The sequence below is a fragment of the Pelodiscus sinensis genome, chromosome 1 (genome assembly GCF_052426305.1).
Source record: "Pelodiscus sinensis isolate ZL-2025 chromosome 1, ASM5242630v1, whole genome shotgun sequence".
NCBI lineage: Eukaryota > Metazoa > Chordata > Testudines > Trionychidae > Pelodiscus > Pelodiscus sinensis.
In genome coordinates this window covers 304,534,298-304,551,911 of record NC_143052.1, presented here as the reverse complement: position 1 = coordinate 304,551,911, position 17,614 = coordinate 304,534,298, and the positions used below count along the sequence as shown (strand labels likewise).

At 45.8% G+C, this 17,614-nt stretch overlaps 1 protein-coding gene across 3 annotated transcripts in view; it reads right to left on the bottom strand.

Moving 5' to 3' along the window:
• SGCG (sarcoglycan gamma) overlaps window positions 1–17,614 on the bottom strand; it is a 151,978-nt gene that overhangs the window by 7,801 nt on the left and 126,563 nt on the right. For all 3 annotated transcript variants that reach the window (XM_075919276.2, XM_025179381.3, XM_025179380.3), the window contains exon 7: window positions 221–344. In XM_075919276.2, the coding sequence (XP_075775391.1) occupies window positions 221–344 (124 nt within the window). The remainder of the gene's footprint in view (window positions 1–220; window positions 345–17,614) is intronic.

Sequence of the window (17,614 nt, the reverse complement as noted above, 5' to 3'; positions counted from 1 at the left end):
GTACATCCCTATTGCCAACCACTATTTTATATTATTATTTAATCCCTTTCCTATAAACAAACGTATTATTATGGCATCAGTATCTGAAACTATCAGCATATTTGCTAAAACATGTTCACTTACAATAGTGTCACCTTAAAATGACTTAATGGCATTGATGGCAATGTCAGACAACATCAATATAAACCTCAGTAATAAAAATATGGCTTATCATGCTCACCATTCCATCACTGCTATGCAATTTAATATCCATCTGAGAGAGAGCTTCAATATTGCCAGCTTGTGCTTTAATATTAATTCCTTTTGGTGCATCCATGCTCAAAGACCGAGTTGGTGATTCCAATCTGAAAGCAAGAAGAAGAAATCTGGCTGTAGCACTTTCTTTAAAAGTTTAGGGTATGTCTACACTACCCTCCTAGTTCGAACTAGGAGGGTAATGTAGGCATACCGTACTTGCAAATGAAGCCTGGGATTTGAATTTCCCGGGCTTCATTTGCATAAACTGGGCGCCGCCATTTTTAAATCCCTGCTCGTTCGAACCCCGTGCCGCGCTGCTACACGCAGCATGAACCAGGTAGTTCGGACTAGGCTTCCTAGTCCGAACTACTGTTACTCCTCGTAGAGTTTGTAAAATAATTAAAAAAAACTGTTGAACTTATAAAACATTCTTAGATAATGATGTGAGAAACTCTATCAAAGCTGACCATTTCCTATTTCTCGATGCAGACTTTGAAATAGTAGATACTTGTTTGCTAGTATCTTGTATGATAGTATAGAAAGAACTCAAGATCATACTATATGGTTCTTTATATACAAACACTACAATGTAGATTTTTATGGTGTAGTTTTAAATGAGACCATAATTTGTTTTGAAAAAAACCCACCCATATTTGAAAATGTATTTTATGATCTTTATTTTCAACTTGGTGATATAAACCAAAACATTCTGAAATGTTGGTGAAATTCTAGCCTTATTTAAGTTTTCCTTAGGGTACGTCTAGACTACATGCCTCTGTCTACAGGAGGCATACCTGGGTGGTCAACAAATACCTTTGATGTCGACACCCGCACGTCCAGACTATCGCGCTGAGCCGACAAACAGCTGATCAGCTGTTTGTCGGCTCAGTGCGGCAGCCATGTAAATTTAAATGAAGCGGTGATTATTTAAATTGCCGCTTCATTTTCCTATGTCTGGTAGCCTAATCTACATACCTCTGGCAACAGAGGCATGTAGTCTAGACGTACCCTTAGTGTCCACTAAATGGGGACTCAGTACATGTATATGCAGGCTGTAAGTAGCCTAACATTTGAAAGCTATGACCACTAGCTTCGTCGGGAAAACACCTGCAGCAAGTACCCAGAAATAGCTGAAAGTAATAAAGCTAAAGTCTAACATGCCAAACAGATTATGTAGCTGGACCTTTGCAAATACAGCTGTGCCACAAGGTGGCAGAAAGGGACCATGTTAGCTGAATTATTGCTTCATTATCTCAGCTATATGGCAATAATGTAGTTATGTTTGTAAAAGAGATCAGGACTTTTCCCACTTTGTTATTTGACATTATTTACAAAATTAAACAAGAAGATGAAAAAGAATAATTAGCTTTAGAGGGATAGCCGCATTAGTCTGTACAGGATAAACTTAAAAAAACAACAAAAAGTCTGGTAGCACTTTAAAGACTAACAAAACATGTAAATGGTATCATGAGCTTTCGTGGGGACAGCCCACCAATGATTTCCATTTACTCATTACAAATCCAAATAAAAACCCATTGCAATAAGATATGTATTTTGTTTGTTTCTATGCATACCTAGTTAAAACCCGAACAAGTGAGAGCATCAGTTTCTTTCAAGATGAAACCCTTGTGCACTAGTTTTTACGCCTACATTATTAGTTAGTTCTGTTTGATGCTCAGAGACCTAATGTTAGGCCCTCACCTGTAGTTATACAGGATGATACTGAACACCACTCTTCCTGCCTGTGTCCTTTAAAAATAGCCTGTTTTTAAGACATTGAACAATATCATGACTGATATTTATTCCCTCAGTATTACAAACAGAAAAAAGAATTGAGATCTTGTTCTTATTTGCACTGGTATTTTTTTCTAAACTAATTATTTCAATAATAAGGCATCTGATCTTCCTGAAAGGGAGCTAAGTGTCTGGCTTATTGTGTAGAGAATAATATCTCTGTTGGCTACCTGATAAGCTAGAGAGCTTGTGGGGCTGAAGGAAAGAAGGGTTTCTCAGAATAACAGGGAGTTGACTTTTGTTTGAGATGTAACAGCCCCCTCAACTCCCCCAGTGCCCTTGGCTATTGGCTCAGGACCTTGCTGGAGGAGTGGGGTGAACTGGATGCCATCAGCCTCTCCACAAGACCTCTGAATGGCAGAGCCTGATAACCCAATTCTACCTCCTGGGAATTTTATATTAAAAATAGACACTACAAGGTAGAGGAAGACGGTGAAGCAGCTGTCATCACAACTACATATAATAGTGACTTTTTCCTATTCTGTACACTCCGGCTGTGTCTACACTGCACCCCTTTTCCGGAAAAGGGATGCAGATTAGACAAGTCGGAATTGCAAATGAAGCGGGGGATTTAAATATCCCCCGCTTCATTTGTATAAACAGGGCTGCCGCTTTTTTCCGGCTCGGAGCTTTGCCAGAGAAAAGCACCAGTCTAGACGGGATCTTTTGGAAAATAAAGCCTTTACTGAAAGGTCCCTTATTCCTGATTTTAACATTCATTAAATGTTCATATTGGCAGATGAGGAATTTGAAGTGGAGGATTACACAGGGATGGGTGTTTTACTTATTGTTATCTGAAATATATTGTTTATTTATTGCTATGTATTTGAATTATTCTGAGGGAGTTCTATGGTCTTTGTTATATAGACCAGATAATCACAACGGTCCCTTCTGCCCTTGGAAATTATATGTTTATTGTATTTTCCCAGATTAGGGCTGTATTCCTTTCCCCCTTACTAAAGATGTCCTTAAGTTTCAGAGGGGTAGCTGTGTTAGTTTATAACTGAAGAAACTTAAAAAACAACAAATAGTCCTGCAGCACCTTAGTGACTAACAAAACATGTAGATAGTATCATGAGCTTTCATGTGCACAATCCACTTTTCCATTGAATGGAGTTTAAGGGGACCAGTTTTCAAATAAATAGCACAGAGAGGGGATGGGGGTAGGGGAGGAAGAGGAGGAAAAAGAAGAAAAAAAAGGGGAAATAAATTGTCAAAAAGATATCCTTGTTAGGCTCAAGCTATGGCTACACTACAGAGCTTACAGTGATGCAGTTCCACTGATGTAGCTGCATTGCTATAGTGCCACTAGTGCAGACAACTCTAAGCCAATGGGAGCACTCTGTCAACTGAATTACTCTAGTCCCCATGAGCAGTGGTAGCAATGTTGGTGAGAATAGCTTTCCTATCAAGGCACTTACATCATTGTAATTTACATTGCTTGGGATGTGGCTTATTTACACCCCTGAGTGAGTAAATTATACCACAGTAAGTGGTAGTGTGTGCATAGCTTCAGTTCTTGTGTGGGGGAGGGGAGTGTATTGCCTATTAGGGGCATTCAGCAAAATTATGAGAGGCTTACTTACCCTGTGCAGTAACTGAGATTCTTCAAGTTGTGTGTTCCTTTGGGTGCCCCACTTTAGATGACTGTAAATAAATGCCCCAAGTTGGTAGTCTGGGGCTTTAGAGTTGGATTTGTTAAAGAAGATAGGATTGCCTGTCCTAATATAGTATCTGATGATGAGTCCTGCATGATCACGTAATATTGTATGAATGCGTTCATTGACATGCAGCTGGCAGCTTTAACCATGTCTGTAATTGGCACATTGTTCAGGAAAGTTATTGAATGGAAAATGATTGAGTGGAATGTGTTCAAGTTCCTGGTGGGAGTTGTAGATTATGTTGCCAGTAGCAGAGACGAATGCACTTGGAAATCCATTTTGAGAGACTTTGTTTGGATATGGCAGATTTTTATATCTTTGTGGTGACTTTCTGGACAGTTTAGTTCTTTGGCAATAGAAGGCCAGCATCCTTCTAACATCTAAGATGCATAACTGGCTTTTTTTCCTATTTTCATGTGTTTTGGGGAAGAAAGACAGAAGGTGAACAAGGTGGTTCAGATGAAATGGTGATGGTACTTTGGGTGTGGACATAACATCACCTTATCTCAGAAGAAAACTGTGGCCCCTATTTTCACAACATGCTGAGTGGATGTGATGGCTATTAGAAAGGATGTCTGCATAGATATGAGTATGTGGGAACAGATAACAAACAATGGGATCAAACAGAAAGCTGATGAAGCAGTGTATGACTAGGCTGAGGTCCCAAGATGGAGTGAGACCTTAGACTTCTGGGTATAGGTTTTGAAGGCCCTTAAGGAATCTTTTTTTTATCAGATAGGTATATATAAAATGATTATCAATCTAATGATGACATTCCATAATGGCAGTAAGGTATACTCTAGTCTTCGTCTACACTGCAGGGTTCTTGCACAAAAGCACATCCACACCTCAAAAGCACATTGCAAAAGCGAGGAGCTTTTGCGCAAGAAAGCATCCACACTACATGGACACTCTTGCACAAGAAAGTTCTAATTGCCATTCACAGAATGGCCATCAGAGCACCTGTGCTTATTGTGAATGCTCTTTTTGTGCAAGAAACCCCTGTTGAGTGTCCACACACACCTTTTTGTGCAAGAACTCTTGTGCAAAAAGGAATTATGCCTTGTAGAAGGAAGTATACCTTGTATGAAACTATGGTATAAAACTGTATAAAACTATGGTACGCCCACATCTTGAATACTGTGTACAGATGTGGTCTCCTCACCTCAAAAAAGATATTTTGGCCTTGGAAAGGGTTCAGAAAAGGGCAACTAAAATGATTAGGGGTTTGGAACGGGTCCCATATGAGGAGAGGTTAAAGCGACTGGGACTTTTCAGTTTAGAAAAGAGGAGACTGAGGGAGGATATGATAGAGGTCTATAAAATCATGAGTGGTGTGGAGAGGGCTGATAAAGAAAAGTTATTTATTAGTTCCCTAAATAGAAGAACTAGAAGACACCAAATGAAATTAATGGGTAGCAGGTTTAAAACTAATAAAAGAAAGTTCTTCTTCACACAGCGTGTAGTCAACCTGTGGAACTCCTTGCCAGAGGAGGCTGTGAAGGCTAGGACTATAATAGAGTTTAAAGAGAAGCTAGATAATTTCATGGAGGTTAGGTCCATAAAAGGCTATTAGCCAGGGGATAAAATGGTGTCCTTGGCCTCTGTTTGTCAGAGGCTGGAGAGGGATGGCAGGAGACAAATCGCTTGATCATTGTCTTTGGTCCACCCTCTCTGGGGCACTTGGTGCTGGCCACTGTCGGTAGACAGGATACTGGGCTAGATGGACCTTTGGTCTGACCCAGTACGGCCGTTCTTATGTTCTTATGTTCTTATACGTACACCCCAAAAAGCCCTCTGGACTGTCGATTGACTGCAGATTTTCTTACACAAAAATACATTGAGGTGTGGACGTGCTGTGGGTTTTTGTGCAAAAACTCTGTAGTGTAGACATAGACTAAAGGGCTGTGTCTACATTGGCATCCCTTTCCGGAAAAGGGATGCTAATGAGACACTTCGGAATTGCAAATCCGCAGGGGATTTAAATATCCCCCGCGGCATTTGCATTTACATGGCTGCCGCTTTTTTCCGGCTCGGGGTTTTTGCCGGAGAAAAGCGCCAGTCTAGACGCGATTCTCTGAAAAATAAGCCCCTTTCTGGAGGATACCTTATTCCTATTTAAAAGTGATCCTCCGGAAAAGGGCTTATTTTCCGGAGAATCGCGTCTAGACTGGCGCTTTTCTCCGGCAAAAACCCCAAGCCGGAAAAAAGCAGCAGCCATGTAAATGCAAATGCCGCGGGGGATATTTAAATCCCCCGCGGATTTGCAATTCCGAAGTGTCTCATTAGCATCCCTTTTCCGGAAAGGGATGCCAATGTAGACACAGCCAAGGAGTTCATGCTTGAATGTCAGAAGCCTGTGAAAGTAAGAGGGATGGGAAAAGCTAGGATGCGGGGCTGGATTACCCAATAGGCAGACTAAGAATGTGCTTAGGGCACCAGAAGCAGGGGCACCAAAGCAGGGGCACCAAAAAAAAAGAGATTTTACGGTATAGTATTGTTTTTATTTTGAATTACATATGGGGGGCACCATAATGCTTAGGGCCTCTAAAGATCTTAATCTGGCCCTGCTAGGATGTTGCACACCCTCACCAAGGTTCCTCTCTAGAGTGGTTTAACCTGTTGCTCCCAACTGATCAAAGAATAGAGCTAAATTGGCTTCATTAGGAGCCTCTTGGTTAGTTGCTCAATCAGAGGTGAAACCAGTTGTGGTAGGACTATTTTTCTCCTCTGCCTGCCCAGAGTAAGAATTCACTGAGAGAGTAAAACACTTGGGTGCTTCTGCCCAGAACTGAAAATCACTTGAGATGGGGTAGTGTTCCCACCCAGCTTGCAAAGAACTGAAAAATCACTAAGACACTGATGTACAGAGGTTACAGCAGAGAGGCAGATGGCAGGAAAATGTGACTGATAGTAGCTGATGAGGTGGTGAAATGGCATGTTGAATGTCCAGCATGGCAGCTGGCAAAGAGCCATGGTGGAAGTGGTGAGCAGGCAAACAGCAGGAGCTATGAGCAGTCTGAGCTGGTCAGAGGCTGGTGAATGGCCAGCAGGGTGTCTGGAAGAGAAGGCAGCAAGTGAGTGCCCAAGCAGTGGAGCAAGTAAGCTGCTTCTTTACCTCACTTGGTCAGGGGAGGTGAAGACTGTGTAGATGCATCTCTGGCCTCTGCCTCTGCACTGACCAAAGACAGCAACTGTGAGTGGGGTGTGGAGAAGGATCAGGCATGTGAAAAGGCCTTTTGATTGCTGGACTTAAGAACCTGAGGGGAAAAGGGCACTGCCCAACCTACTTGGGGGTGGGCCTTTTAATCATGTTTTATGTCTCTGAACCCTGCTTGCATTGTTTTCCCCAACTAAACACTAAATAACTTAATTCCTTGTATTAAAAGTTTCTTTTCTACACTAAGGGTGTGTCTAGACTACATGCCTCCGTCGACGGAGGCATGTAGATTAGCCAGATCGGCAGAGGGAAATGAAGCCGCGATTAAAATAATCGCGGCTTAATTTAAATTTAAATGGCTGCCCCGCTCTGCCGATCAGCTGTTTGTCAGCAGATCGGGGCAGTCTAGACGCACCGCGCCGACAAAGAAGCCTTTCTTGATCGGCACAGGTAAACCTGGTTTCACGAGGCATACCTGTGCCGATCAAGAAAGGCTTCTTTGTCGGCGCGGCGCGTCCAGACTGCCCCGATCTGCCAACAAACAGCTGATCGGCAGAGCGGGGCAGCCATTTAAATTTAAATGAAGCCGCGATTATTTTAATCGCAGCTTCATTTCCCTCTGCCGATCTGGCTAATCTACATGCCTCCGTCGATGGAAGCATGTAGTTTAGACGTACCCTTAGACTCTGTGCTTGAGAGTGGGCAAGTATTGCTTCTTAGAGGTGCCCAGAGGTAGTGTGTAAATTTCCCAGGTTATTGGGTGGAGCTTGAGCTGATTCTATGTTGTAGAAATGGAAACAAACACCTAACTATTGAACCTGGCTCTGGTTACTGCTGACTCTACCTGGTGGAAGGGTTATGGTCCAATATCCTTCATATGCCTGGTGCAAGAAGGAACATTGATTAGACAATCTTTGAGGTGTGGGTACATTATAATTCCATTTGTGGAATTGTGCTGTAACCACAGCTGTGAGTAGGGCCCTTGCAAATTCACAATCCATTCTGGTTAATTTCACAGTCATAGGACTTTTAAAATAATACATTTAATTATTTCAGCTGTTTAAATCTGAAATTTCATGGTGTTGTAATTGTAGGGATTCCTACACAAAAGAGTTATGGGTGAACTGCAAAGATATTGGAGAGGTATTTGAAATACTGCTACCCTTACTTCTGTGTTGCTGCTGGCAACACTGCCTTCAGAGATGGTCTGCTCGAAAGCAACAGCTGCTGGTTGGGATCCCAGCTCTAAAGGCAGAGCCACTGCCAGCAGCAACACTGGAGTTTGGATGGCATGTTATGGTATTTCTACCCTTACTTCTCCATTTTTACTAGCAGGGCACTGCCTTCAGAGCTGTGCACCTGGCCAACAACTGCCTCTCTTTGGCCACCCAGTTCTGAAGGCAGTGCAGAAATAAGGTGACAATCCCACAATCCTCCTAAAATAATCTTGTGACCTCACTGCAACTTCTTTTATGTGTCAGGACCTCCACATTTGAGAAACTCAGGCTTCATCCATTAAATCTGTATAGCATAGCAAAAGAGCACACAAAAGGCCAGATTTCATAGATGATGATGCATTTTTCATAGCCATGAATTTGGTAGGACCTACATATGACTCTAGAGACTACTCTGGGTGCTTTGAAAAGGCCAAAGTATAGCACCTTGTACTGATAATGTTTGGACCCTAGGACAAATCTGAGGAATCTCATGTGAAAAGAGTATAAAATGGTGTGGAAATATACATCTTGAAGGTCAAGGGCTGAGAACCAGTCCCCTGTTCCAATGCTGGGATAACTGCTAATAATCTTGAACCATTGTAGTTTGACAAACTTGCTGAGGTTTCTCAAATCTAAAATTGGTCTTACTGTTTTTCTTTTGGCTTATGATGTATTTGTAATCAACTCCTTTCTATGTCAAAATGTGACTGGGTCTATATCACCAAATTGTAGGAAGTGATTTATTTCTTCTTGGAGAAGGTGTTCATGAGAAGGGTGTCTGAAGAGAAATAGGGAGGATAGGTAGGCAGAAGGGAGATTAATGGTATCAAATACCCATTGCTGATGATCCCCAACACTCACTTGTTGGAAGTGATTTTCCACTACCCTGGATGGAAGTCAAACAGTCACCAAACAGATGGAGTATTTCCAATGGGTGCAGCACATGGTCTAAGGGAAGAATTTCAGGACCTCAACCACATTTTTAAAAGTATTGTTTTGAGGTAGATGGATGAGGTGAACTAAACTGTGACTTCAACACTGAATATTGTTTAGTGGGAGGCATAAAGTCTGTGAAATACACAGAATGTATCACGTGCAGGGAGTAAAATTTCTTTCTGTCTCCAGCTGGTGATCAACACATTGAAGAACAAGCGTAGTACTTATAATTGTTATTTTACATAGTGTAAGTGCAGAATCTATTATTCATAACTAATTCTTTTTGAAAAGCTACTTGCCTCAAGAATAACATATAAAACTATTCAAGTAATAAACAATAAACTTTTTATCTTCTTTGTAGCTATTACTAACTAATGAGAGCTCAGTTTTGTGCATTTGGTAACAAATTACACAAAGTATCCTTAAAGATAGCAGCTTTTTTCATGCTTAGTTACTGTAGTTTGACTTTTTCTTGATTTTATCTAGAAGAACTATATACATTCTTTCCCGCTACTTTCTAAGAAGAGCATGATGTGCATATTTGCTTCTGTCTGTTGCACAAGGGTTATATGAAAGGCAAATACAATATATGGAAATATTACAGTTATGTTTACAGTAACATATTCCAATAAAAATCAATTTATGTGAAAGGAGAAAATAATACAATGGCTAGTTTTTAAAGGTTTTTGTATCTGCAATTAATTGAATGTTCAAAGATACCTAAAATTGTAAAAGTTTTGTCAATATTAAAGTTATATCATATCTATGAATCTCTTTGTCTGGTTTTCATCAGCATTCTAGCTAAGCACCTTCAAAGATCAAGAGGACATTTTTGTTTGTGTGTTTGGTTATTGAATGAAATCTTGGTCACAAAAGCTAGGTCTAAAAGAAGTATTTCACATATAGAGCCAAAGACAGTGAAATCTGTGGACATGTTAATATGTTTTGGGTATGAATTCCACAGTCTCACTATAATTTTCTTTTACTATAAAACTTTTGCCAAATAATTTTGAATAACAAGAATTGTAAAAAAAATCATAGTCTGTGGCTCCCCAACATACCTACCTCTTCAGTGGACACCCTGAAGAAGAATTTCTGGACAAAAGCACCATGAAATCAATGATATCTCTGAGATACATCAAAGACATTTTTATCCTTTGGAGAGAGTTGACACCATATGACTACTAGCTAATCACAAGTTCTATCAGTGGACATTTGAAGAATGCAGAGTTGCTTGATCAATCCATTGTTTAAAAATATAAAATAATGTCCGTCATTTAAAATAATGTGAGGAGATCAGTCTGAAAAGAAGCTAAACTCATGGATAAATTACTTGTTGACATTTTTCAACTCTACAAATTAGAACTGGAAATTCCTATCCAATCAAGCCCCCTCCTCCATCTTTTAAAAAGATTTTAAAATGTTACTGTACATTTAGACTGTGTCTACACTACACAGTTTTGTTGGTAAAAAGCAGCTTTTGTCAACAAAACAGTAGAGCGGTACATACTACAATACTCCTCCCACTGCTCTGTTTTGAGGATAAAATAAAACCACTTTGATCAGAGGCATAGAGCCTTTTTGCAGAAAAGCTAGATTAACAAAGCATCAATATATATGCTGTGTTCATTATGTCACTGTATCTAGCTTCCAGGAAGTATCCCACAATAGGGATGTTAAATTTAGATTAAATAGCTAATGAAATAGTTGATGCAATGTGATTAGTCGATAAGGGTGCTTCCGCCTTTGGAGTGTAGCAACAGCCCCAGGGGTGAAAGTACTGTGGGGAGCACGGGGTCAGCTGGAGACTCTGAGTCCCCAGCTGACCCCAGGCTTCATGCAGCACTGCCTCTTTGAAACTCCACAGAGAGCACCCCTTCCTCTATCCACCCCCCTTGCTGCCTCTTTCTGATAGAGGCAGCAAGGGGGGAAGTGACTAGTCGATTAGAGTGTCAACTATCCGATAAGCATGTGTTTATTGGATAGTCAACTAGTCAAGTAGTTGGTCACATCCCTAATCCCACAATACCCAGTGTGACCACAGTTTTGTGAACTTTGCTGCCTTACATCTAGCTACACAGGCAGAGACAGATTTCCAGTTAAACACAGTAGACATATGCCCTAGAGGCAATGGTGTTCTAGGGTCGCCTTATCTCTCTAACACTATGTGCAACCTAAGGTCAGCTATAGGTGTGCATGGGGAAGGGCTGAAGATGCTCTTACTAGAGGCGTGTAAAGTATAAATCTGGCCCTGTATACAGAAATGTATCTCTCTACTTTCAAAGCTCCCAGGAAGCAGTGAAGCTGCTTACCATGGAGAGCTCACATAGGGTATGTCTACACTACAGCGCTAATTCGAACTAACTTATTTCGAATTAGTTAATTCGAAATAAGCTAATTCGAAATAACGCATCTAGACCCAAAAACTAATTCGAATTAGCATTTTGCTAATTTGAAATAGCGCGTCCACACTGATTGGATGCTGGGTCGCATTTAAGGGCGGCTGAAACCGGTTCCGGCAGGGCATCAGGTCAGTAGTTGCTTTGTGTGGCTGCTGTCTGAGGCTCGTGCTTAAAGGGACCCCCCCTGGACAGCTGGCACACAGCTCTTCCGCTTGCTTGCCTACCTTGCCGAGGGACAGCAAAGCGTTTTCCTCTCTGCCTGCCTGTGTCGGTGGTTCGCATTGGGGATGCTACCGCAGTTGGCACCATGGAGCCAGAGCTTGCCCTGGGCATGCTGCTCCAGTTTTTGGAGTTGCTGTTGCAAGCCTGCCAGCAATGGTTGGAGGCTCCCTGGCACTGGTGCACGTCAGCCCCCTGCCTCTCCCCTTGGCCTCCGTGGGGGGTCAAGGAGGAGCCGCAGCAGCGCCTGGATGCCAGCGTGCCCCGCCACATCTGGCGTCTGGACACCAGCAGCGACTGGTGGTACCACATCGTCCTGGAGTGCTGGGGAGACCAACAGTGGGCCCAGAACTTCAGGATGAAGAAGGACACCTTCCTGGAGCTCTGAGAGTGGCTCGCCCCTGCTCTGCGATGACGGGACACTCGTATGAGGCCTGTCACCCCCCTCCAGAAGCATGTGGCCATTGCCCTGTGGAAGCTCTCCGCGCCGGACAGCTACCGATCCGTCAGGAACCAGTTCAGCGTGGGGAAATCCACCGTCGGAGCAGTTCTCATGCAGATACAGCACTCACTGGCCACTTTGCCAGTGGGGAGGGGGGGCTGCAAGGAGGGAATGGGCTACCCCAGGGAAAATCGGGGGGAGGAGGTGAAAGTGCCCCGCACGGGAGGGTTCGATCTGTCCCGGCCATACTACATGCCACCCATGGCGGCCAGGATCGCAGCAGGGGTCGCTTCTGGGAGTGGGGCGTGGGGTAGTGCCAGGGAACGAACACTCCCAGCCACCCAGGTGCCCCAGTGATTCGTGGTTTTGTGTGTCTCTCTGCAGGTGGACAAGGCCATCAACCAGGTGCTGCTCTGCAGGGTGGTCTGCCTCACCAACCCAGACGCGGTCATCCAGGGTTTCGGTGCCCTCGGCTTCCCCAGCTGCGGGGGAAGGGGGCATCGACGGGACGCACATCCCCATCCATGTCCTGGAACACCAGGCCTCCCTGTATATCAACCACAAAGGTTACTTCTCCATGATCCTGCAGGCCATGTCTGCCCACTGGGGCCAGTTCACAGACATAAATGTGGGCTGGTCCGGCAAGGCACACGACACCAGGGTGTTCCGCAACTCCTGCATGTGCCAGAGGCTGCACGCTGGGACCTTCTTCCCCGACTGCCACATCATAGTCGGGGTCGTGGACATGCCCATGTGCCTGGTGGGGGATGTGGCCTACCCCCTATAGCCCTGGCTCATGAAGCCCTACACGGGACATCTCAACCCCTCCCGGAAGGCCTTCAATACCGGGCTCACCAGGGCCCACATTGTGGTCGAGGGGGCCTTCGGCCGACTGAAAGCACATTTTAGGTGCCTCCTCACCCGCCTCGACCTCGCCGAGCACAATATCCCCTCCGTGGTGGCAGCATGTTGTGTGCTGCACAATTTATGTGAGCGGAAGGGGGAGACTTTCCTGCCAGCCTGGATGGCTGAGGCTGAGTGCATGGCTGGCCAGTACTCACAGCCCCACACCGCTGCTGTCTGGGAGGCCCAGCGGAGGGCTGTCCAGATCTGGGAAGCCCTGCGGGTCAGCTTCCAGGTGGAGAAGGACTGAACTCTCCTTGCATGCCCCACTGGGGCCTTCTTCCACCCTCCTCTCCTTCCCCTTTCCCCTCCCTAACTCCCCTTCCTAATGTAAAATAAAAACACCTATTTTGCCAAAAAAAACCCTCTCTTTATTGTACATAACTGGGGGTGGGGGAGGGAGGAATGAGGGTGGGAGAGGGGAGAGGGAAACCTGGGAGGAGGGAGCTGGAAGGGGGAGGAAGGGGAGGAAAGGAATGGAAAGCTCAGGGTTGAGGGTCCTGCTGGCTCTCCCGTCTCACAGCACTGTAGGTGCGGGGGCATCGGGGGGAGTGGGTGTGGAGAGTGGGGCAGGAGCGATGGGGGGTGCGGAGGAAGCGGGAGGAGGAGCAGGAGTGGGAGGAGGAGTGACAGCTGGGGCGGCCGCAGGGGCTGGAGCAGGAGGAGGAAGAAACCTGTCCACCAAGGTCTGGAGGTGACCTCTGAGGGCACAGCCCTGCTCCTCCAGTGCCTCCCAGCTCTGCTGCCGCAGCCACAGATCCTCCCAGACCCAGTGGTCCTGGGTGCGGCGTTGGTGCTCCAGTAGCCGCAGGTGCCGCCACTGGTACTCCTCCAGGTTCCTGGTGCGCCTGCTGGCCCGGGTGCACGTGGCTGTTGCAGGCGGTGTGGTGTGCCCTGAAATCCCAGGTGCTGCGTCTGTGGTGAAACAAGAGCAATGGTCAGTTCTCCCTGGGGACACAGTGAGTGAAACCCAGCCCCCCTCTGCAGGGCGAGGTCGGCGTGTGGGAAACGGGCCAAGGCCCCTGCATGAGACCCAGCTGCTGCTCCATGGTGGTGTCACGTTACTGGATTTTGAGGGGAGCAGCCAGATCACTGATGCACCCATAGGTGGGGGTGTTGGCCCCAAGAATGGTATAGAAGGGGGCCATGTGAGGTGCTGAATAGAAGCTTATTATCTGATAATCCTATGTAAGCTATTTATGTGGCTGTATAATGTCTGTGTGTGTAGTTAGGAATCTGTAGTCTGTGTGGATACTGAATATTTCTCTACATGTGGTTGAGCAGTGGGCAGAGCCCGGGTCTGTGGACATACTAATTAGTGAGGCCCTGTAGGACAATGGCACTCAATGGGCCAAGGACACACCTGAAGCATGAGGGCTGGACCTAAGAGCGGCCAGCAGAGAGAGGCTGAGGACCAGGTGATCTTCTGCAGCCAAGAAGAGGCCAGGAAGGAGGTATAAAGAGGCCATGTGGTCAACGCCATCTTGGTTCTCAGCTCAGCACTTCATCCCAGAGGCAGCATTGCAGGGATCGAAGAGCCCGGAAGACCTGTGAACCCATCCTGATGCTAGGATGTGCAACAAGAACTTTTAAACCAGCAGCTGTAACATCTCTGCTAGAGCCTGCATCGAGGACTGGGAGTTTCGATGCATGTAATGTATGATTCTTTAGCAACCTTACTCTCATGCTTTTCTTTCTTGTGATAATAAACCTTTAGTTGTTAGATGCTAAAGGATTGGCCCAGCATGATTTGTGGGTAAGATCCAAAGGGTAAATTGACCAGGGATCTATGACTGGTTTCTCGGAACCGGACAGAACTTGTTCGGGGTAGGTGGGCTTGGGTGCTAGGACCCCCCACCGGTGTATGAGGTCCGGGGCCATCTGGGGCACGGATATTGCTGGGGTGTCGGAGGGGTTTTGCTTGGGAGGCTTCAGGCAGGCAGCTGAAGCGCTCTATGGGACTGCTTTGTGGCCTGTTCAGAGACCCTCAGCTGTGCCCAGACACGGCCTGGTCCATCACAGGTGGGCAAGGCCCAGGCGCACAGTCCCTGGACTCCCTCTCCCCCCACACCCTCATACACATAAGGGGAGCATGATGGCACTCACATGTGGAATCCTCCGTGGCCTCGGACAACACAGCCGATGTGGTCTGTGGGGTGCCTCCTGGGTCCTGGGCAGGCTCCTTGCAGGCTCCTGGATTTCGGCATCCTCCTCCTCCTCCTCCTCTGTGTCAGGGACGGGTCCCTCTGCCCCAGGGTCAATCACCACTCAGAGGGCATGGACTGCGTGAGCCCCCAGGATGCGGTCCAGGGCCTTGTAATGAGGGCATGCCTCCGGGTCAGCCTCTGGCTGGGAGGCCCTGGAGTAGGCCTGCCGCAGGTCCTTGATCTTGCAGCTGACCTGCTCCTGGGTCTGCATGTGGCCTCTGGTGACCAGGCTGGCAGCCATGCGACTGTAGACGGCCGTGTTCCTGTGCCTAGTGCAGAGATCGTGGACGTTGGAGGCCTCCCTCCAAATCTTGATGAGGTCCACGATCTCCACACTAGACCAGGCGGGCGCCCACCTTTTGCAGCTCTGGGCCGGCTCCTGGGAGCCGCCAGCCTTGTCCTGGGAAGAGGCTGACTCATGCCATGCCAGGTGCAGGGTCTGCTGGCTGGGTGATGGCAGACTTGCAACTGGCACAAGCACTGTAACCAGACTGTGGCCCTTTAAGGGCTCCGGGGCCAGGAGGGGGGCAGAAGAGTTTCCCTGGTTTGGCCCAGAGTGGCCTCCAGGGCAACCTGGGAAGGTCTAGCCTCCAACTAGGTCGAATTAAGAGGCTAAACAGCCCTTAATTCAAACTACTTAATTTGAACTAGGCATTACTCCTCATAGAATGAGGTTTACCTAGTTTGAATTAAGCGCTCCGCTATTTCGAATTTAATTCGAAATAGCGGTTTGCATGTGTAGCCCCTATTAAAGTTAATTCGAACTAACGGCTGTTAGTTTGAATTAACTTTGTAGTGTAGACATACTCATAGTCACTGGCCAGCTGGGCATGACGGTTCCAGGTAGGAAATGCACTTCTGCTTGGACTTTAAGCGGGGTGTGGGGGTGTCTCCTTGGTCTGTGCAGAGGGGAGCTGTGGAAGATCTTGGAACGAATCAGGGAATCAAAACTTTAATGCAGAATTCTGTACTAGGATGACAGTGGCAGGCAGAGATACTGCTGTGTATGTGTGCAGGGAACAGACTCATGCTGTGCTGTGCAGTCAGGGAAGAAGGTGGGGGCTGATGTCAGGGTATCCCCCTTCTCTTGTCAGCATACTTGTCTCAACTGCGCTGGAGTGGGAGGATAAGGGGACACCAGCTCTCTGTGCACTAGCATCTTCCTCAGAATTGGTTCCTTCCACCTGTTGTCTAAACCTGAAGAGAAAGCATGCCGACACATTCTCCCCCAACACATACACTCCCTGTCATACACTCTCCTCCCACTTCTGTGAACCTGATGTGGTTCAATAATGTTAGTTTAGTCATATTACTAAATGCTATTGTCAAGGCTGTTCCCTACTCTGGCATTTCAAGTGCAGAAGGTGGGGGCCTGCAAGAGACTTTAAAAATACCCTGCCACCAAAGGCTTCTGTTTAAAAACTCCCTATGGTCACAGACTCCCTGACGTTGGGTGGTACTTGTCACCACCCAAATGCAAAAACCCCTTTGAAAACCCAGGAAGATGAATTTGGGAATTTCTTCATGTGGGGTACCCGCAAGATATTTAATCCCCCCTTTGGAGAGATCTTTAAAAAATCGGTAATTTCTCAATAGCTGACCTTGCAATTTTAGATCTGTGCACACAGAACCTCCTGCCTTTTAGGACACAGGAATCAAATCATGGTCTTAAAAAAGTGATTTTTATTGACAAAACAAAGAAAACATACTTGGTAAAACATACTTGGTTGCTAGGTGTTACAAAGGAACTGGAAAAAGAAAGATTAAAAACAAAGAATCGCTTCTCTGGGATTCAGTTGAAAAGTTACAGTGTACGGGGGAGTAGAGGGTTGTCACATGGACTCAGTGCAGAGAACTCCAACAAGCCCCCAAAATAAAAAAAATAACCTGATTGTGTCTGACTAAACATTCCCTGCTTTACTCACATATCTATTGTTCCAATGTTTAGTAATTCCCTAGACATGGATGTCATTGGATATTTCATGCTTTGTCCCTGGCTCAATCCAAGGGTACGTCTAGACTACATGCCTCTGTCGCCAGAGGCATGTAGATTAGGCTACCAGACATAGTAAAATGAAGCGACGATTTAAATAATCGCCGCTTCATTTAAATTTACATGGCTGCCGCGCTGAGCCGACAAACAGCTGATTAGCTGTTTGTCGGCTCAGCGCGATAGTCTGGACGTGCAGGTGTCGACATCAAAGGTATTTGTCGACCACCCAGGTATGCCTCCTGGGATGAGGCATGTAGTCTAGACGTACCCCAAGTCTTGCAGCTCTACTTTGATCACACAAAGACTGCAGCAGGAAGGTTCTGCTTCCAATTCAAAACCCCACAGTCTATTTTCATTTACTCTCCTGGTTTCCTGCCAACTCATTTCTTGCTTCCCTACCATTCCTGGAGACTCTCTAAGCTCCCTGTCAATTGTTTTAACCC